The following is a 22,740-nucleotide window of genomic DNA, read 5'->3' as shown; positions in this document are numbered from 1 at the left end:
TGATTACAGCTGACTCTTATCACCTGTAATTGCTTCTGATTAAACAATTGGCCTGCCTCTAATGTCTACATCTAGGTGAACTTATGCCGAATATTATAACATGTTTCCCCAGGTTAGTGTGGCTCAGTGGAATGTTTATGCTGCTGATCCCCTGTTTTCAAGTGCACTATTTGGAATAGTTTCTTCCAGCAATGCTGAAAACTTTAAGGGTGCATGTACGCTAACAGCCCAATCTAAAGTCCATTAATTAATTGATTTGCTAAGAATTAACTGAACTGTAGGTACCCTGTGGAAAGAACTGGTTGTTTTTACATTGTGCTAATTCTTTGAGATGGTTTTTGGCAAACTATTTGGAACTTCCACATGCACCATGCCATACTGTGGTGGCTAAGCTGTAGCGGTGTGTGAAGCAGGCCCTATTTGATTTGGATTTGGCCTGAATCAGGGACAGTGATTTGATTTTTTGGTTCGGATCACTGTCCCTGATTTTATTTGGCCAAATCTGAATCTGAAGATTTGATGCTATTTGAAGAATCAGCGATTTGAACATAGACACAGCTTTAGAAGTTTTTTCTACATAACTTGATGTAGCAGGCATGGTTTGTGATTGCTGCAATTCTGGGGTCCTTCTGGTCCACTTTCGGGTCTGTGGGTACTTCTGATTCACTTCTGGGTCTGCTGGGGAGTGTACTGGGCCCCCCCACACCTCCCCAGATCAGCAATCATCCACGGGGGGAGCCTGGGTGCCCCCCCAGACCCAGGAGGCACCAGTCACCAAGCCCGGAGGGTGTGGGGGTCCCCCCAGTGTCTGACTCCCTGGCAGACCCAGAAATGAACCAGAAGTGCTTCTGGTCTGCTTCCAGGTCTGCTGCCAAGCGCACTGGGGAGCCCTCCATGCTTCTGTGGGACACTGTATGCGCCCCAGCATCACAGCATTCACGAGCCCCTGCTACCTAGAGTTATATAGAAAAAACATTTAAATCTGTGTCTATATCCAAATCGTTTCAAATCTCTCTGAATTGATTCAGAGGGTTCTGATTTGATTCAGAGAGATGAAAGGGTCCTCTGATTTCATTCAGATTTGGAGATTCAGTCACCAAATCGGGCCGAATCTCCACTGAATCAAATCAGGGACTGTGCTTCGCACAGCCCTACTAAGCAGTTGCATTCTGCTTCTCTTGATGTATCTTTTCCATAGGGCCTGCCTAATTCTACTCCTCACAGCAGGCCTTTGGCATCATTTCCAAATGTGAAGTGCTGTGTTACAGGATGGAAGGCTGGAAGCACTAATGTAAGTGCATGACTTGTGATTTCCTGTCTACTGGTAGACTGCACTATGCCATAGAGGTGTCAGTTCTCTACCAGACTTGAGGAATCCTTGGTAGCTTCATTCATTCAAGTTTTAAGAAAGATTTAATTTGCTTCTGTCTTTATGTAACCAACCAGAGCTGGATTTGAGATGACTCTGTTTCTGAACTGCAATAGCCAATTCTGGGTTATGTGTAAACAGGTTAATAGCCCATCACAGAGCTGGAGTCAGTGTCTATGGAGTCTGGAGTTAATGTTGAACAACAGTTCCTCTTGATCTGAGCTCAAGGCCTCATTACAGAGGCTGTCAATGTCGTCTTGTGAAACACCTGGCATGACTCATACAGGGATGTAGGCATTGTGCTCATATGGTAAGTTCAAGTGTCCTAGCAAATGGCTTGCTGTAGGGCCCTCATACCAGCTAGTTATTATTAATGTCTTGTTGTGAACAGGGCCTTAGGATGTTTGTTTCCTTGTAATGAAAGGCAGAACAGAGGACTTTTCCTGGAAAAAAAGAAGTGCATTTGCTTTGATTTGTTTTACTCCTCTACAAAGAGGTAATTCATGCTCATTTTTGTGAGTTGACTGGGTTATTTACCACTGGATGAGACAAATGAAGGGCTCCTTCAGTGTTGACTATTGCATTCCAGGTTCTTGTAACAAAAATATTTTTGTTCATCTGCTCTTTTTTCTTAGACTTTGTTTGGGTCTCATCTGAAATTGGTCAGCTTCCCAGTTTGCTAAAGATCAAGTAATTTTTCTGCCTTTCCCCTCTGAACTCCCTCAAGACTGGAACATGCCTGTACATGGATCTTTATATCATGAATATGTCTGAAGTTTGGCAATACCACTTCCACCAGTGTTCTGTAACAGAGGAGAGCAGGAAGTTTAAAAAATAGCCCCACTACTTCAAATGCTGCAGCAGCCTCCTGTTTTGTGCCTCTGAGCTAATTATGTGAAGAAAGAAATGTGTGCAATTAATTTCAGCTTCTTTTCTGTTTGCAAATTTTCTACAGTGCATTTAACAAAGATCATATATGTATTCATTCTTCAGCAAACTTTTTCTGTGTAAAATTCTTGTATTGTAAATGGTTCCCAAACCCTTTGAAATAATTCAGTGTTTGATACTGAAGCTGTGTTGGTTAGTTTTTGTTAGACATGTATGTCATATAGCATTGTTTCTGATTCCCTGTTAGGATGAACATGCCCAATGCAAGTATATGTACTTAAAAGTTTCATATTGATCTTCTGTGAATATTCTCTATAATTTGCTTCTAATTCATGCTGATGAGCTCAATCTCTAGCTTATTCACGGAAGTGAGCATGACAGAGATACAAAGCTAAGCAAATTCAATTACCATTGTTCATCAAAACCAATGTCTACTGAACATTTCTGAGCCATTCACTTAGCTTTCAACCAGATCCTCTGTTGCTTTTGCCCTGCTTTAACTGATTGAACTCTTTCCCCATGTCCGTGCCACTGAAAGTTAAATATAGGAACATCTTTGTTATTGCAGTTATCATTTCTGTTTTATAGTGGATATTTCCCCCCAGTATTTCTTTTCCTAAATATTTTATGTCTTTTAGCTATTTTTCTGCTGAATCTACTGCATTGTGCACATTGCAACCAAATTTGTAGTTTGGGCTTTTGTTTCCTTTGGAGAGAGAGGTGGGGCTAATAAACATCCCAGCACTCTCTTTTCTGACTTGGATGCAGTTTGAGGTATTAATTATGGCAAGAGGGAGCTTCAGAACATGTCATGGTTCCAGTGGGCTAGGGAGGAATATAGGTTTTACATCTTATTTGATGTGCAGCTAGATAGCTGAATGGACTGAAACTAGCTCACTTTTTGACTTTTTACCTTTCTATCACCAGTTTCAATATGTTCCAAGCTGGACACCGTAGTAAGCCCTGTGATGGCTGTTTGGTAGTTCATTCTATGTGAAGTAAACTGGGAGTTGTAATGCAGGCCCTAGTAAATGAATATCTACATCATGGTTGGCTGTGAAGACTGCTGTTAGTGGAAATCTACAGTAGGAACATAGGATTCAGTGAGATTAGATATTTAAGCTTGGTCCTGCAAACACATAACCATGTATCTAAGCAGGTGAGTACTTTCCAGATACTTAAAGTTAAGCAGCTGGGAATATGTTTTGTGAATTGTGGCCTTCTCACCTGCAGCCGGTTTCCTGGGAGAGTCCTGATTCTGTAATTATTTTTCTGATCTCTCAGTAGCTGTGTTTCTGTTAAATAGTGCTAATTCATACCTATCTTCCACAGGAACTTTTTCATTCTTGCATTCCAGAACGCTCCAGAAAGGAGCTGTAGGTATTCTTTTCCCATTTTACTGGCAATTTAAGTATTTTAATCACATTCAGTGGTGCAGAAGGGCTCTCAAGTGACAGACTTCAAAGCTGATGCTCTTTCTTTATCCACCATGCCAGTGCAGCAAAAGTGCTGACAGCAGAAGCTTCCTCCCTCCATTTTCCTGCACCTATGTCTGAAACCTGCACTGGAGGACCAGAACGCAGCTCAGATTCCATTGGGCAGTCTATCCTTGGAGTCTCTGTTTAAGAATATCAACAGCATGGCCCGTACTGCGGGTGGCATTTCATGTGATACATCCACTTGATGGAGACCACCAAACTCATGTTGCATAGATCAGCAACAGCCATCAGGGGATGACAACATCCAGTCACTTCTGATCTGAGCATTAATCCTGCAGGTTGTGTGTGTAGGCATAGTTCCAGGCCAGTATAGAACCACATGGAAGTCAATGGTACCCTGTGCTGGTACAGTGGTGTGTCCATATGTGAAAATCTGCCAAATGGGATCCTACACTAGAAATTATTTACTTGAAGGAAAAAGCCCCCCTATTCCCAATCTCCCAAAATATATAGATTAGATTTTTAACTGTTTGGCATCCACAATTAAAGTCCAAAAGCACTTAGCAACCAGGAAACATTCAATAAATATACTGAATACTGAAAATTTGGCCGCTTACTGTAGTGCTGAAATAGGAGTTGAATTTTTCCAGAAACCTGGAATTAAATGTACTTTGCTATATTTTGGCAAAAAACCCAACAGGTGCAACACTTTGTATGTTTTCTCCTTATTTAAGGAAGAACAGTTATAAAATAAGTGTAGTCTGAAAACCAGAAGGTGAGAGACCAGGAATACAGACAAACATTCTCTTTATTGAGCTACACATGAATTTTCCATTAGTCAGAGAAAGAGATTGGCAGTGTCTAATATATCACAGAAACCTCACTGATTGGTAATAGAAAGGCTTAGAAAGACCTGGCGCTTTATATATATATATATTTTAGTTTCCTCTTTGTTTATTCATTTTATTTTAAACAGGTGTGACTGGTTTTCTTCAGCAAAGATAACTCTTAAAAGTGAAACTGTGAAGACATCTGATTACTAATCAAAGTAGAAATGATGAAGGATTAGTCATGAAAACTGTGGCTTTAATGTAAACACTACATTCGATTCTGTTTTTTTTATAGTTTTTGTGGTTTTTGTGTGTGTTTTTTAAAATTTTTAAATCATTTCTTTCTTTCTTTTTTTTTTTAATTATTTTTGAAGCACAAACATCCCCACATGAGAGAGAAAAAACATTCACTAAAAGGAAGGCTCAGAGGAGGGAAAAAGCAGCACAAAAAAGCATTCACTGGAAAGAGTTAAAAATTAAAAATAATAAAACAAAACAAAAAATACCCCAAACAAAAATACCCTCCCCAAAGTCCCCAAATCAACCCCCAAAATAAATAAAGAAGAGGAAGCCTATATGGTATGTAATACACAGTATTCTTCAGAGAAAATAAAGTTGAAATGGGGGAAACCTCTAGATAATTTGGCCACTATTGACTGGCCAGTGACAGCTGTGCTTTTTTCAATACAAACCTGGAGAATGAGAGAGACAATTCAGAGCAAAGAGTTGTTATTAAACTAGGAAAAACAAAAGCAGAAAGACAACCCCTTCTAGATACCTGACCCACTGTCATGGTACTACAGCATGGTCTTATTACTCCAGGCTAATAAAAACCTTTATTTTTTAGTTTTTAAAGGCAGGGCACAAATGAAAATTGAAAAGGAACTTAAATGAAAACAAATGCAAATTCATCCCCATTGAAATGAGGAATTGAGAAGAGAATGCTTCCTAGAACTGTTGCAAAAATCTGTTTTTGAAAAGAAATGGGGGAAGGGAGAATGTGAAAGGAAGAATTTTTCCCTCTTTTTTAGCTACAAAGCACATGGAAAAAAAAGTTGTTTTTTTTTAAATGTTTTTCTTCTTTTTTTAATCATTTAGCTTCTAAATGTAAAGACTCAGCTAAAACCAGATCTACAGCATTCTACGGAAACACAGCCACCATTCCATGTTCAGAACATTATACATCGACTCAATAAGGAAGGCTGTGTCTTATACAAAGGCCAAAAGGTCATGCTACCGGTAAGGAGAACGTCAACAGGAGAGTCCGTGAAGTGGTCTGGAGAGAGAGAGAAAGAAAAGGGAGCCCAGGCTTGAATGCTTTAAAAAAATCAAATAAATAATAGGGGTGTTCCTCACTACTAAGTAAAACAGCATTAAAATGGTCAATGTGATTAACCTTGTTTAAAAAAATATTTATAACTCCCCTCCCCTGCCCACAGCCCTAATAGTGAGGTTGGCACTGAAATTGGACTGGCAAATACATTTCCCACCCCCCATCTTGTGTGTGTGTGTGCATGTGCGTGTGTGTGTGTGTGGATGCACGCTACTAGGGGCCCTCCTCTTTCTCACAGACTCCGCGCTGGTAAAAAAGCCTGAAGCTCTCCATCCTGTGCTTTAACTTGGGACAAAGTTACATTCCACAAGTGAAGAGCTTTTACGTAAGGGTGCTTTCCTGCCGCGTCCTGTTAAAAAAAGTCTTAAAATATTGTGGCTTACTTTTTTATTGTTTTTCTTGTTGTCTTTTTTTTCCATTGTTGTTTTTGTTTGTTTGCCTTTTAAACCCACAAGAGCTGAACAGAACTGAGAGGTACTGAAAGCTCAGCCCACTGAACCCTGTACTCAGGGTGGCACCAGCTGACCTACAGTTTCCCATGGTTGTATCCAAAAAAACCTTGCCCCAAAAACACCCCCGAAACATATACAAAAAAGAAAGAGAAGCAGAGAGAAAGAAAGAAGGAAAGAAAGAAAAATTTTCCTTCCCACAACCCCAACACACAAAGGAGAGTTAAAAAATAACATCACCACTATTTGTTTTAAGAAAGAGATTCTTTTAAAATTCATGGTCTATTTTAGGCTGAACATGAGGGCAGACCATTTAGAAAATGACAGCATTGGTTTTCTTGGCTGATTGAATTGATGCAATTTCTATTACTAGCAGCTTTGCTAGGAAGGGCTGAGATCTGTCAGAGAAATCAGTTCTGTCCACAGCTCTTTGAGACAAACTAAAAAGGTTGTTGTGGATTTTTTTATATATATATGTATATATATATATGTTTTCATTATGCCTTTTTATTTACCAACTTGCATTATTATTATTATGTTTTATTTCTCATTTGATTCGGTTTTTGTTTTGTTTTGCTTTTTTCCCCCTCGCACTGTGATCATTACCAAAGAAGTTGCTTTGCTATACAGGGTGAGAAGGTCAGTACAAGCCGCAGCCTCGAAGGTTGTTGGCAATGATGATGTCGGTGACAGCGTCGAATACCACCTGGATGTTGTTCGTGTCTGTCGCGCAAGTCATGTGACAGTAAATCTCCTTGTTGGGGGAGCGGTTTTTGCTTTCAAATTGTGCTTGGATATATGCTGCCGCATCTTCATAAGTGTTTGGACCTGCAGACAGACAAACAAACAGGAAAAGAAAGAATGGGCATAAGAATGAATACTCTAGAAGAGAAGTGTCGAGAGGAGGTTGTTGTGTTGTCCTCTTCAAGATCATCTAAGAGGGTCAACCTCTACAGAAGGCTTAAAAAGGCGAGTTGGTTTTTCTGTGCTTGTTTTACAGCAGAGAATCAGGTTCCAGGTGCCCTCTCCTTCATTCTAGCAGATTCTATGGATGACTGCAGATCTAGTGAGATGGTGACATCACAAGTACAGTCTGAGCAACTCAAAGGGGAAGAGATTTCTCTGGGCCAGATCCTCAGCTGACACAAGTCAGTTAGCTCTGTTAATTTCAAGAGTAACACTCCTGTATGTGAGCTGAGGAGTTTGCATTCTTTTGTTGTTACTTACTTGACTCCAACACCTGAACAAACAGCTGGGGGAAAATATTCAGCAGTGTTTCCCCTTCTCTCCCCTTTAATTTAAGGATATAGAAAGTTGCTACTACAACTCTCTGCATCTCACACAGGCCCCCAGAAAACCCAAGGAAGATATGGCTTGATGCTGTTCATGAGGTGAAAAGCAAGCAGAAAACATAAAACCCAAGTCAACTTTGTGGATTGTATTTATTCATCACAAAGAAGCTCCAAAAGTAACAATCCATGTGTTTTGTCCTCCCTCTTTGATGTTACTGTTAAAAGTAGGGTCTGAAGTGTAGGATCAGTGCAGTGCTAGGCCATGTAACTATTGTGATCTTAATAAAAAGTGCTTTGTTGTAACATTTATTTTAGCTGTTTGTCTGCAGGAAGATCAGCAGTGCACCAGGAATATTTTGTTAACTTGTATAGTCTGCGACCTTCTTGAATGTGACCTGAGCGTTGTGTACTTAAGACACATCCCCAAACTACCTCTGATTTTCCTATATCACCCTACTGGCTGTGGTGATTTCCACTTCTTTCTCATTTGTGTTGGGGTCAGGAAGCCATGATTATGCACTCATCTCAGCCCTCCGCCTCTCTACCCATCCTTCCAGCTCTTTCCAGCACCCTGCTTCCTTTCACCATTACCCAACTTCTACTGCCTTTCATCCCTCAGTGGTGTCCTTCTCTGATCAAACATTTCCTGTCACTCCTTAGTCTTTCTTTTTATTCCCTTCACCTCTCGTTTCTTTTTCTCCCCTAGAACCCACCTCTTACATCCTCCCTGCCTATTACACTATCCCTCCCTTTTTTCCCCACATTTCTCTGTTGTCATCTTTCTCCATAGACTACACATTAGTATTGTTAAAGGGGAAGAAAGGGTCCAGCTCTGCAACTGGGAAAAGGGGAAGGAGAGGAGAAACACCTTGCATCACCTCCCAGTGTCTTCCTCTGGATGACCAGGGAGAAGCACTGAGTGAACTGCTGGGTCTTTCTTGCAGGAGACTGGGCCAACCATGGCGGGAGGGGGTGGCTTAAAGGTAGTATTATGAGTGGAGAAAATGAGGGAAGGGATCTTGATCTCACATGACCTGTGCACTCCCAAAATGTAGTGTGAACGGGCCTCAAAGGTTTAAAGCACTGAAAAGCTTGGAGGCTCTAACATTCATTTTCCTAACAGGAATCATATTGGCAATACGAAGAAAAAAATCGCTCCAAGGAAAAAAAGAACGAATGAAGGATCAGAAAAGCAGTTCTCACCCATTTTGCATAGCAAAGTAGTTAGCTGCGTTAGTCTGAAATCAGGCAGAAGGCATCTTATAGATCAGGGGTTCTCAACCAGGGGGTACTTTGGAAGGCCCTAGAGGGTACATGCATGTGGACAGAGCGCCACCACCCACCACCCCATGCCACCATGTTCCAGGAGCAGGGCCGGGGGAAGAGGGGGTGGGAGGAGTGGCGCCCCGCTGTGGGTCACACAAGCACTGCCCAGCTGGTCAGACACAGGGGGGGCAGGGAAGCTTGCCCTGTTGCCACCACCCACCATGCCATGCTGCTGCTGCTCTGTGTTAGGCTGCACGCCACTCCACCAGCTCTGTGTACTCTGGCTGTGCACCACCTCCCTCCACCCCCCACTCTGTGTCTGGCTGCCGGGGGTATGCTTATTAAAAAAGGTTGAAAACCCCTGTTGTAGACTACCTAAATCAGAGATCCGTGAGGTGTCATAGGCAGCTTCATCAGATGTTTCGACTGCCTCACTGAATTCAAGTGAGTTTCTCTTGCTTTAGATTCATAGTTTCATAGATGCTAGGGTTGGAAGGGACCTCAACAGATCATCGAGTCCGACCCCCCCCGCCCTGGGCAGGAAAGAGTGCTGGGGTCAGATGACCCCAGCCAGATGCCTATCCAGCCTTCTCTTAAAGACCCCCAAGGTAGGGGAGAGCACCACCTCCCTTGGAAACCCATTCCAAATGTTGGCCACCCTTACTGTGAAAAAGTTTTTCCTGATATCTAGCCTAAATCTGCTCTCTGTTAGTTTGTGACCATTGTTCCTTGTTACCCCAAGAGGTGCCTGGCAAACAGAGCACCTCTGACCCCTTGCTGTGTTCCCCTAGTGAATTTGTAGGTGGCCACAAGATCACCTCTCAGCCTTCTCTTGAGGAGGCTGAAGAGGTCCAGGTCCCTCAGTCTCTCCTCATAGGGTTTGTCCTGTAACCTCCTAACAACACAAGTGGCCCTCTTCTGGACCCTCTTGAAACTATTAACATCCTTCTTGAAGTACAGAGCCCAAAACTGAATGCACTACTCCGACTGCAGTCTGACCAATGCCACATAGAGGGGAAGTATCACCACAAATAGATCCAAGGAGGTGATACTCAGCTCTGCAGTGCTGCTGTCTGACTCCACAGGACTGGCATGGAACTGCTAAGCAGTGCAGGGCAGACCCAGTACAAACATGCTAAGCTAAGCAATAACAGGATTTCCTTTCAAACCATGCCTAGCTCCACGGTCACTGTGGTCCAAGCTGCACTGTGGATTCCCACTGTTTTTCCCTGGTTAATGCAAAGCGTAAAGGGAAGGGGGGCCCTCAGAGCTGCTTAGAGCATGTTGGTCCTTTAACCAAGCATTACACCAGTTAAACAAAAATTAATACTTCAGGTAACTGAGCCTTGAAGATTAAATGAAAGGATAATTAAAGACTTTAGACATGAGCTCAACGTTCTGCATTCCTCCTGAAATCTAGGGCGGTGCAGAGCAGGTAATATTTGATTTGACAGCCATGTCAAATATTTAACTGGGTCCTGCTTTGATTTGCCGTCCGCTCTGAGTAGAAGCAGGCCCGCTCGGACTCGAGGTCGAAGCTCAGTCGAATATTCAAGCTGCTTCGACTTCCCCATTGGCTATAATGGGGAAGGTTGAAGCAGGCTATAACTTTGGCATTTCTTGTCTGATCTTGATGAAACTTTCAGGAATGGTAGCTCCTGAGGAGCCCACAAAGCCTGCCAACTTTCAACAAGATAGGTTCAGGGGGTTCAGAGAAATAGCACCCCAAATTCTTGAGAGAAAACCTCTTGTGACTTGTGTGTGGAAAGCCACAGGGAGCTCAAAACTGCAGGCTTGCTGGCCCCTGAGGAGCCCACAAAGCCTGCCAATTTTCACAGTGATAGGTGCAGGGGTCTGGGGGAGACTGCACCTTAGACTGCTGACAGACAAAACTTGTGCTCCAGATGGCGTGAGGAGGCGGCATTCGCTCCGTCTGCACCTGGCACTCGGGGACCCCGGCAGCGGGAGGTTCACCTCGAGGAATGCCAGCTGCTCCACCAGACCAGGGTCCAGGCAGGTGTGGTGGGGTGTCACAACATCTGCAGCCATGCTGAACACCCTCTCACTTGCACACTGATCGGTGGACAGGACAGGTATTCCCAGGCAACTGTGGCCAGATTGGGCTACGGGTTGCCCAGTAGGCCAAGGGGTCACAGTCCAGGGGCTCCACAGGCTCAGCAAGATAGGCAGACACCATGGTGTGAGGGCTGTCTGCCTGATCCTCGGGTCTGGTGGGTCTGGACCCCCTAATGTTTGCCATGGCCTTAGCCCATACTGGCAGCACCTGTGGTGGAGGGGCTTGTGCATGGCAGGCTGGGTTCAGGCAGTGGATTCCCCTGTCCCACTTCCCCCCCTCCTCTGCCGTTCCACCTCTGTCACTTTCTTAATAAGTACCTCCCTCCAGTGACTCAGTGTCCTGCTGCCACATATGGTGCCCTTCACTCTTGGGTCACAGATGGTCACCAGCATATGAACTGTGTTGGACCCCAAGGGTTCAAGCCTTTTCCTAAGGCCCTCCTTCAGCTGCCTCACCAGTGCCTGCACATCTGGTGAAAGCGGCCTGCCCCAGCCAGGAACATCAGCCCCCAGGAAGCTCTCCATTTGGTTGTGGAGCTCCTTCACTATGGGGACCACTTGGCTGAGGAAGGCATCAGCAGCACTGAGGGTCTCAGTGACCTCGAGGAAGGGCTTGAGGACGAGCAAGATCTGGGAGATGGCATCCCATTCAGCTTTGGTCAGGGGCCTGCTGATCCCAATCTCCCCAGGCAAGGCTAGCTCATGGATGGCCTTCTGTTGCTCCACCGGCTCTCAAGCATCAGGTATGTGGAGTCCCACCGAGTCTCCACATCCTGCATGATTCTGTGCTGCGGGACATTTAGCTCTGCTTGTTTGTCCCGCAGCATCTTGCCCCCCTTGATGCTCCGGTGGAAGTAGCCTGCCACCTTCCTGCATCTGGAAACGAGCCTGCTGGTGTTGCTGGCGCCATCACCAGCAGCCCTGTCCCCCTCCAAGGCATCCCTCACAATCAGATGTAAATTGTGTGCCACACAGTGAATACCAGCTGTTGACATCACAGCCTGGCTTGACCATATTGGCCCCATTGTTGGTGACCATGAAGCCGCGGGTGAGCTCAGCCTGCCCAATGCCCAGCCACCCCTGTACCATGCAGTTCTTGGCTTCCCTTATCTCTGCTGCTGTGTGGGACTCATCCATCACCTTGGCGTGAAGGAGAGTCCACCAATGGCCTGACTGACCACATCAGTGCCCTGTGAAGGAGAAGTATGCATGATCTCCACCCTGGTGTTCCAGATGTCCGAGGTGAAGTGTACGGTCACCTGCAGACCTGCCTTGTGCAGCTCCTCCCTCAAGTGCTCCCTGCATGCTTCGTATAGGGAGGGCACCACTGTCCTGCTGAAGGTGGTATGTGCGGGCACCTGGTAGGATGGAGCCAGCAGTGCCAGGAGCTGCCTAAACCCTGGCTGCTCAACAAAGGTGAAGGGCTGGCTATCCAGAGCAAGCATCTCCCCAGTCGTCTGGGTGATCTTGCTTGCATTTGCAACCTGTCCCTTTTGCCCCCCATGTACCAGGGTGCCCTGCCTCTGCTGTGGGGGGACGGGGGTGTGCAGCAAGCAGGGGCCATTCCTGTGGCAAAGGGGTGGTACCTGCGGAGATGATTCAGCATCCCTGAGGTGGTCGTGCACATTGTTCCCTTGCCCCGGCTGATTTTGGCTCGGCAGTGCACGCAGATAGCAAACGCAGGATCATCTGCCAGCTCATAATGATCCCAGACCATGCTAGTACTAGGCCTTTCCCTCTGGCATGTGGGTGCATCTGTGGATGCTGCTGAACTCTCCCCCTCTTCAGCAGTCAGAGGCACAGCAAGAGAAAGAGTGGACTCAGCTGAGCCGCTTGCCTTCACCTGTACAGAGGCACCTTCTGAAGTGCCTTCTGGAAAAGACCTCGTGGCTTGAAAGGAAAAAACCTGAGGGGTGTTGAGCACAAACTTGACTGATTCCCCCTCCTTCCCCAGAACTTCCCCTGCCAGTGTTAGAAATATTATTAAAAATGCATTATCAATAGCAGATTTAGAAAAAAAACACAGCTGCTAGCCCTCCTTGTCTCCTTAATGGGAGAGGGAAGGGGGGGGTTGGAAATTGAAGGGAAAACCACCAAAGGCCCTTTGTACTAAGGTATCACTCTCTCTTTGTTCTGCAAATTTACTATCTCTTTGTTACACTAAATCACACTTTCTTTCATGACCCCCACATTCTTAGGCTAAGATAAGAGCAATTGCCATTTTAGCCTTCAGGTTGAACCTTGAGTAACCTTGGATCCCTTCTACGCACGTGTGATAACCTAATGCATATTAAGCCTATCCGCCCCGCATACTTAAGTAGTTAATTATAATGCACATGGGACGTATGAAGCGACATGTTTACATATATGTTTGTATGAACCGGAAATGAGTTGTAAAAGTTCCTCCTTCTGCACACGTGGTCAGGAGAGAGGGGATAAAAGCCTGCTAATGATTGTGCCCGGGGGCAGAGTGTTTGATCTTTTGTCTCTCTCTCTGACCCTATTTGCAAATATATACCTTTTGTGTTGCTAATAGAGTGTGTCTGTAGCTGAAGGTTTTTTTCCGCCTCCCGAGAAACGAACCGCGATTTTTACATCACCAGGGCACTGAGATCCAGATCCAGCGCCAGCTCTTCTTCTGGTGCTGGGAGGCTCAGCATCGGCAGTGATACAGGGGTGGAGCGCACTGCTGTGCTGGTTGCAGTTATGGTGGGAGAGGTTGTGGCTGCTGTGTCTGGACATGAGAGAGTCTCAGGCACAGGCAGTGGCTCTGGTGGCATGTCTGCTCCCCTCTCTTTACTGCTTGTAGCAGCCTCATCCCTTGTAGCGGGAGGAAAGAGGCTGCATCTCAGTTTGGTGGGGGGAGAAACTGCAGCTCTCCCTCTTGCAACCCCCCTTGCTCCCCTTCATGCAGGCTGGCCAGTGTGGCCACCTGCCTTTCCACCCCGCTTCATAATGTGTTTCTTCGTATGTAAACTGGAACCTCTAAGTGTGCTGTGCGCCGTGGATTAGATGTCTGGATATTATGTAAATGTGTTTGTGTGTGTAGATAATATATTGAGAAGTGTTGGTGTGGTGGAAAGAATGAATGATGTATAAAAAATATATATATAAACTAAATTCCTATATATAGAATAGATCCTAGGCTACTACTAGCCCTATCCAATATAAGCATAAACTAATATGAAAAGCAGTTATAAAATAAAAGCACAAGTTCTCAGAAGTACCTGTTGCTAGTGTTGCAAGCAGGGAGTCTGTTGAAGATCAGGGCTTCCAGCCATCGTGGTCTGACGCAGAGGTGCTGGAGAACACCAGCAGCTCAGAAATGGACCCCAAGGCAGAAAGCAGGGGAGCTGAAAAACTGCTGCCTTTTATGCATTTTCTCTGGCCCTCCCCCAGAGCACTGGGATTGGAAGGGACCTCAGAGAATGCTGACAGGTCACTGGCCAGCCACACACGTCAGCCATGACAGCACTCCTTCCCCCCTCCCCCTCCTCTTCCCTCCCCTTACTTTCCTTCCCCCCGCCCCAGGGAATCCAGTATAGGCAAGTTGAATATTCAGCCCTTGTCAAATAGTCGATCCGTGCTGTTAATATTCGACTTGCGCTGTTAATATTTGACTTCCAGTATTCGATTCGACAGCTATTCGACCAGCTGCTATTTGACTCGACTTTCACTTTTCAAGGTCGAATATGTCGAATATTTGTCGAATCTAATATTAAGTTGAAGCCCTACTGAAATCCTAGCTCTTAGAGCAAAGCAAGGAGCTGTACTCCTGTTCCTCCTACTGCTTTAGTGCGTCACAATATCATACACAGTTAAGGGAAAAGCAAAGAACTATGAGGCCCAGAACAGTGGTCTGTATGAGTGATCAGTCTAAACAACCTACTGACTGCTATGGGTATTCTGCTGAAATGTGAGCCCTGATCACTCTGCACTTGCCCATGCCTGGGAAGCAGGAAGAACAGACAGCTCAGGAGCAGGCCTGAATGGTTTGGAGAGGTTCTGAACATGTGCAACACTGTGACAGTCTCTTCTAAGAGCCTGACCCAGGGTGCTGGGGCATATGATCAGGACTCCTCTGAGCTATCTTTCTTGCCTAATTTACAGGCATGGGCATGTATATGGAGCAAGTCCCAGCTCACTCAGGAGGCAGATTAGACATAGCCCAGGAGCCTAATTACGCTCTGTTTCAACACTACATGCTTCAGGAAGATGCTCTAATGTCATTACAGTAACTTCAGAAATATGCCTGTGAACAGAGAGGACAACTTTATCTTGGGACTCTTTGAGGTACCCAGCTTTCCAGGAATCCTTCAGTAAATTGATCATTATAGTCACTGCTATTGAAGTGGACACAATAAGCCATCAGAAGTTGGGTTTCTAACTGGTATTATCTTTGAATTGCATCTCAAACATTTCTTGGGAAAGTAGGTGCTTCTAATACCACCATTAAATTGCTGGGAACACAGCTTACTTCTCTTCTCAAATCTGTGTGACCCTACGGCTGCAGCTAACATGGCTGTGACCCAGACCAGAATCAAGCACTTAGTGCTAACTGGAATGAATCACATTCATTGATGCAATCAGATACAAAAATGATAGACTGATGCAGCCAGGCTGTTCAGTGCTAAGTAATAAAAGATAACGAGAAGGAGCCTGAAGATGGGCAGTGTCATCTGTCACACACACACAGAAAATCAGGAAGGATCAGATGGTTTTGGAGCATTTTAAGGGAGCTTGTATTATTGCTATCACCTCCATATTGGTTACAAGCAAAAAAAGTTGACTGTTGACTGACAGGTAGCTTAGGTGGAATGAGATGAACTCAGATGGACTCCTCTAATGAGCAGTTGTAAGGACAAAGGGTGCCATGTGGAATTTGGCCTACAATGAGTGGTCCTTTCAGGTAGGAAAGATGGCAATATTGCTCCCATATATGCAGTCTTCACAGAGATGGTGATTTAGGCTTCTCATAAAATGGAGGCCAGTCTTAACATTTTAATTGAGATCCACACTTTTCAGACAGGGTGGGTATCTGGACCTGGGTTTTTAGTTTGCTTCTGTTTGTTTAGTTTGGGCTTCCCCCTCTAGGATTGTTAAAGTAAGATCACTCAGCAGCACTGAATTCACTAAAATATTGTCAAGAAGAAAAATATATCAAACTGGAAGCTTGGAAAGAAATGGAACCAGTATGTAAAGACACCCCCAGACCAACTCTTCTGCTCCATTGTTGAGAATGTTACTTCTGTAGTGGTGAGGGCTAATGTGCCCGGTGGAAGCACATACAGGGCAGTAAATGGTTGCTGTGGGGGCTAAGTTGATGGAGAATATAACTGCAGTGCCATGACCATTACCACACAGTTACAAACCAAGATGAGAAGTTTGGCAAACTACACATACAGCAGGCATGTCATTTCTGCTGTTTTCTCAGGGCCTTCCAGGGCATGTCTATGCCATCAAAGGGCAGTGATGGGCAATGCTGCTTTGAATTATAGCATACAGTGACATGTATGAACACCTCAGAAAGATGGAATGGAGCCATTCGGAGTGTGGCGTGGTCTTAAGCACTCCTGAGACAGTGAACTTGCCACACATGCCCAGTGCTTTACTATGGGTAGTTTTGATGGTGTAAACATGCCTCCAGGGGCATCCTGTGGTGGACATGTGAGTAAATATTGGGAGTGGGGGGGCTACGTAAAAAAAAAAAAATGAAGTTCCTCAGGCAGAAAAGACCAGATTCTGGATGCTGTTTTAGCTGCTTTTTCGCCACTGTGGCTAAATTGGCTAGCTCAAAGTTTCCTGAGGGAGTACAGAGCTACTGGTAGTGGCTCTCTAAACTGAGCTCAAGCTGAGGGTTGTGACCAGGTTGGTAGGGAAGGTCACTGCTTCTTCAAACAAGAGGTGAACTACCAGGGAAAAAATGTGAGTTGGGTTCTGCCCACATGATGGGTATTGCTCCCTTGTCCTTCAGTTTCCAGTGATGGACATGTGAGGCATTTGGTAACAAATGCTGGCATACAGAGGTATGTTGGGTTCTCCCTTCTGTTGCAATGCTTTCTACTGTGTAAAAGGCAAGGCTGGAAGGGCCTATTCTCTCTAAGGGGATTTTTTAGCATCTAAACATCAGTATACAGGGAAGAACTTGGAGTCTGGAAAATCTTTATGATATGTTCCTGATATGGTTTGGAGATAAGCCAGATGTTAGAGCTGAAAAATATATATTAATACATTAAGTAGCTTACGATGATGAGAGCAGCTGGGCATGGTCCTTTGCTGAAATATACAAAACCCAAATTATGCTACTGCAATCATCTTCTAAAGAGCTGTTATTATCTGGAAATTTGTTTGTCTTTTTAAGTCTTCTCTGGTTCCATTCCTTTATGTTAATGCTATTGCTTGGAGGAGCAAAGATCCCCTTGTCAGATAATTTTTGAAGGAGGGAGGGAGAGAGATTTAAGCCTTGGAGGTAGTGCATATGCTGTTATGCTTTATCCTAGAACAGTGACAGTGCTGACATTTTCTTGGGAATGGGAATACAGCAGGGGCCCAATTAGCCCATTGGCGGAGTGCATTCAAATCCCAGGAAGCCAATATGATGGGTTGATCAGTCCTTAGGTGTCTGGGAATGTGTGATCAGTAACAAGATGATGTGGTTTACGATGTTCTGTAAAATGGCACTGAGCTAATTTGGCATACACAGGGATGATGAAGTCTCTAAGCTGGATCACTTCTCTGCAGCTGAAGTCAGCGTGGCAGAGGTATCCTCAAGCTCTTCCTTCGTTACCACCTTTTTCTATTGACCCTACTTCATTCTTTTCTACCTTCTACTTTAAGCGCCAACCACACCATTATCTGCAGAAGTGATAGAAATAGAAAGTGAAGCCTAGTTAGAAAGAAAGACTCTGTAGCAACTTCTCTCTCCGGCAGAGATAGGTGGGTCAGCAAGGAGCACAGACACAATAGTTAAATGGGAATGGCCAGTTACTTCAGCTGTGCTCCCTCCCTGGGTAGCTCCACAGATCTACTTTCTTGGGTAGATGATTGTAAACCATGTTGTTCTATTTATATATTTTTGCAAACTTTCCAGCACTCCTGTGTTTTATAAGTACGCTCTGACACTTGGCAGGATGTTGCACTGCTGTCCCTCAGTACTGTTGTCCCTTTGCCTCTTGTTGTCCATTCAGAAATGGTTCTGTTTTCAGGAAGTTTCAAGCCAAGCTTTCTTCATTATAAAAAAAACTTGGGTAGTTTTTGATTTCCCTTTGCAAGCAAAATGGTGGTGTTTCACCCCCTCCTCTAAAACATCACCATTTTTTTTTTGAGGGAGCAAAATGGAAGAAACAATTTGAGAATGCTTATTTTGTGAAAACAAGCAGAGTTTCATTATTATTTTTTAACAGCCTATGGGCTTAACCTTCCAGTTGTCATATGAATGCAGGCTTGAGATCTTACCGAGGGCAAGGGATCCTGGTTTTCTCTGATTAAAAATTGCAAATTCTCTGATTTAAAAACCCAAAATCTGTGATAAAAATTAAAGGCCCCCCACAGCCAGTGCTGATGTTGCCTCGCACTCCTCCCCACAGTCTGTCTCAACAGCCATCCTGATGCCCCTCGCAACAGCCCCCCCAGACCCACAGCCATGCAGACACAGACACTGACACCCACCCCAGCAGGTAAGTGTGTGTGGGGGGAAGGGGTGGGGCAGGGCAGGGGAAAGGGAAGGTGCTGGGGGAGTAGATCAAGAAGGGTGGGAGTATGCCCTTGTGCCCATTCCCAGGAGCAGGGCCAGAGGGTGAGGGCAGGGGTGCCACCTTGTAGGCCATACACATGCCGGCCGGCTTGACAGGAGGTTCACACACGGAGGCTGCCACCACAACTCTGCCACTGCACTCTGTGCTACCATCCCATGGTCACCTGCACCATTTTGTGGGCAAGTGGTGCAGGGCATGGCTGTGCAGTGGCAACCACTGTGTGCAGGCCACATACGTGCTGCCCGACCAGAGGGTGAAACGAGGGGCTTGAATGCAGTGGTGGTAGGGATGGAAATGGCTGGGTGCACAGCTCTGTGGCAGCACCCGGAGGTTTTGTAGGCAGTGCCTGTCACCACCGTCACGGGCCTCCAGGTATGCAGCAGTGCCGAGTGTGAGCCCAAGCCTCTGCCCCTGCCCCTGTGCCTCCATCCCTTACTGCGGCTGCAGAGTCAGCCACAGAGTTGTGCTCTGGCCACATGCCAGTCTCCCTCTCCCCCTCCCCTGGCCAGGAAGCCGGGTGGCATGTGTGCAGTCTGCACATGGCGGGCACCACCACACTGCACCCTGCACCGCACCCTGCATTGCTTGCCTGCAGAGCTCCCCTGCAGAGGGGCACCCCTGCCCTCACCCCCTGGCCCTGCTCCCAGCTGTGATGTGCTGCTTAGGGCTGGCAACACCCCCCACTCCCTCAGCCCCCAAACCATCTTCCCCAGCCCTGCCTTAAGCCCCACTTACCTCTATGCTCCAGGGCGAAGGTCAAGTCTGAGTCTGAGTCTAATTTTGGCTGCCTCAGAGGTTTGGGTCCCGCCCTCCCCACTCTCTCTCCCCCTCTGGCCAGGGCTGGGGGTTTCTTGCCGTTTTTGTAATTGGCTCTTGCAGGCTGGAGCTGTGCCAGCCTGCAAGAGCTCTTTGCAAAAGCAGAGAATCTGTGGATTTCTCTGCTAAAAAGGGAAATCCACATTTTCTCCTATAAAAACAGGGAATCTGTGGTTTTCTTCGTTTTTCTGTGGGAAAGGGAAAACCCGGATCCCTGTTGAGGACACAAAACAACAGTTTGAGTGCCCCCTATATATAACTAGGCCTCCCACAGATAGAGACTGTTTCAGTGAATGGCTTGACTTGTAGTATCATAAAGCCATAGCCGTGAGATGTAACATTTTTTGTCATTATTTAATAATCAGAAAGAAACAAAATAGTCTGTTCTAGTTCGTGGTTGAGTGTTTCAACAGATCTTTATTTGCATGACTTTGGGGGCACATTCTGTTTGCAAAATTGAAACCTTCCAGCTTAATATTCAGGAAGTGTTTTAGACATTTTTTGCCAATTGGACTGCTTGAACAACTGATCATCCAAACTCTAATTCTGAGAAGGAAGCTGGTGCTTCATTTGCTCATGGAATGTTCTCTTGAACTAATGGAACATTCCATTTCAAAGGCCTTTTTTTCCCCTTGGCTAATTTAGTGATCCATATGCTTGGGGAGTGATGTTGTTACCCTACATTCTGCCTTTTGGTGTGCATTCCTTTATGTGAAGGGACCTACTGAAATTGCAGTTTTCAAGGAAACTGTGATTTTGGACAGGCTCTACAAAAAAGCACAAGCTCTGCACTTCTGGCAGCTTCACTAAACCCCCCACCCCCTTATTGAAAATAAAATGCTTTCTCCCTCTAGGAAACCAGCAGTCCTCATGGCTGTTGTGGCCCAGCCCCCCAGCCCACTGGGGGTTGGGGGGGAGGGGCTGCCAACATGGCAAGATGGCAGCCACCCCAGTCCCTTACCACTGATTGGCTGTGAGGGCTATCTGCCATATGGCCCCACCACTCACCACCAAATAGCAGTGAGGGGTGGGGCCACATGATGGACAGCCCTTACAACCAATCAGAGGTGATGCCATATGATGTACAGCTGTCAGCCAATCAGCTGTGAGGGGTGGGGCCACCAAGGGCCTCTGAGCCAGTCAGAGGCATGGGGGAGGGGGGAGCTGCTGCATTCTGCCAGAGAAAATGTCTGCCAGCCCTGCAGGTCTGGTCCATCTAGCAATACCCATGTTCTGTGGCTGTTATCTGAGTAACACATCTGCCATAACAGACACTATAAGCTTCTCAGCCACAGTTTATGGTATGTTACAAAAGTGATCACCTAAAGGGTTTTTTTTATATGATATAGACTCATAGAAAATTAGGGTTGGAAGGGACCTCAGGAGGTCATCTAGTCCAGCCTTGTCAAAAATGGTGCACTGTTGGCTCAAATTCAGCTTCTTGTCCACTGCAGCCCCCAGGTCCTTTTCTGCAAAGCTGCTGTGCCCAGCCAGTCAGCCCCCAGCCTGTACTGCTGCATGGGATTGTTTAGGACTATGTGCAGGAATTTGCACTTGTCCTTGTTGAACCTCATGAAATTCCTTTTGGCCCAATCTTCCAATTTGTCTAGGACACTCTGAATCCTAGCCCTAACCTCCAGCATATCTACTACTTCCCCGAACTTGGTGTCATCTTCAAACTTTCTGAGAGTGTACTCTATGCCATCTTCCAGGTCATTGATGAAGACATTGAACAAAACTGGCCCCAGGACCAACCCTTGGGGCACTCCAAATGATACTGGCTGTCAACTACACATAGAGTCACTGATTACTACCCTGTAAGACATACTCCAGCCAGTTTTCTATCTGCCTACAGTCCTTTCATCCAGCCCATACTTCCTTAGCTTGCCTACAAGAAAGTTGTGGGAGACTGTATGAAAAGCCTTGATAAAATCAAGGTACACCACATGCATCAGTCTCCCTGCATCCACAGAGTCAGTCATCTCATCATAGAAGTCAATCAGGTTAGTCGGGCATGATTTGCCCCTGGTGTTCTTGATCACTTTCTGCTCCTCCAAGTGCCTGGAAATGGATTCTTTGGGGATCTGCTCCATGATTTTTCCAGGGACTGAGGTGAGGCTGACTGGTCTGTAGTTCTGGATCTTCTGTCTTCCCTTTCTTAAATATGGGCACTATGATTGCCCTTTTCCAATCATCTGGGACCTCTCCTGATTGCCATAAGTTTTCAAAGATGATGGCCAGTGGCTCTGCAATCTCATCAGCCAACTTCCTCAGCACCCTTGGGGGCATCCCATCTGACCCCATGGACTTGTACATGTGCAGCTTTTCTGAATAGTCCCTTAGGTCTTTGTCTTCCCAGCCAGCCAGATACTGAGCAAGTCCCCAGTCTTGACCTTTTACAGACTTAGCTCTCTGTTTCAGCAGTTTAATGGACTTCCAATGGTTTTACATTGCTATATAAATCTTAAGTGATTTTTCAATGATTTATATTGCACAGTAAAGGGGATTTAGTTAGCTTTTTGCATGATTTTCTCACAATTTAATATTCCTTAAATTGTTGTTTGCCATCTATTTCAATTAAAAAAACCCTTGAAAATGACATTTATCAGAGCAAAAATTGTAAATCTGTCAAAATCAGAACACCAGAAGACAGATGGATCTGAAGCAACTCAAGCCTCTGGAACTCAGACCCAGTCCTAAAAACATTAGCATATATGCTTAATTTTATTACTCTGAGTTGTCTGATTTCAGTTGGACTACTCAAGATGGTAAGAGATAAACTTGTGCATACATGTGGAGCCTGATTTACCTTCTGACAGTGTTGTCCTCCCTTTTGAGGGTGTGTATGGGTACACACCCAGGTTATGGACCTTGCAATCAACATTTGGGGAGCAGGCCTCAAAAATTAAAATTACTTAATATTTCAAGGGTAGGTCCATGTGCAAGTTTGATTATAAGTACACAACAGAGGAGAGACAACACTTCTACTACTACTATAGTAAAGATGATTGTATCATTCCATTAGTTATCAACTCAGTGTTCATATGGTACCCTGAGGTCCTCTGGTTACACTCCCCATTGACAACATGTCACCTGAACAGTAACTGTACACAAGCCATCTTCTATCAATGCTAATGGCCACATACTTTCATGGCCCCATATAATTTTCAGAGCATTTTGAGTGTGTTGCTTCTCATTGCTACCCTATGGTTGCATGGCCACTTTTTT

At 45.4% G+C, this 22,740-nt stretch overlaps 1 protein-coding gene across 1 annotated transcript in view; it reads right to left on the bottom strand.

Moving 5' to 3' along the window:
- Window positions 1–4,486: 4,486 nt before the first annotated feature.
- GNAO1 (G protein subunit alpha o1) overlaps window positions 4,487–22,740 on the bottom strand; it is a 408,671-nt gene continuing 390,417 nt past the window's right edge. The window contains exons 8-9 of the mRNA XM_090063850.1: window positions 6,915–7,136; window positions 4,487–5,802 (exon numbers count right to left, since the gene is read on the bottom strand). Coding sequence (XP_089919976.1) covers window positions 6,949–7,136 — 188 coding nt within the window. The 3' untranslated portion in view covers window positions 4,487–5,802; window positions 6,915–6,948. The remainder of the gene's footprint in view (window positions 5,803–6,914; window positions 7,137–22,740) is intronic.

This window comes from Crocodylus siamensis, chromosome 9, assembly GCF_052110815.1.
Source record: "Crocodylus siamensis isolate JL-2025a chromosome 9, ASM5211081v1, whole genome shotgun sequence".
Lineage (NCBI taxonomy): Eukaryota > Metazoa > Chordata > Crocodylia > Crocodylidae > Crocodylus > Crocodylus siamensis.
This window is presented reverse-complemented; position numbering and strand designations above follow the sequence as displayed.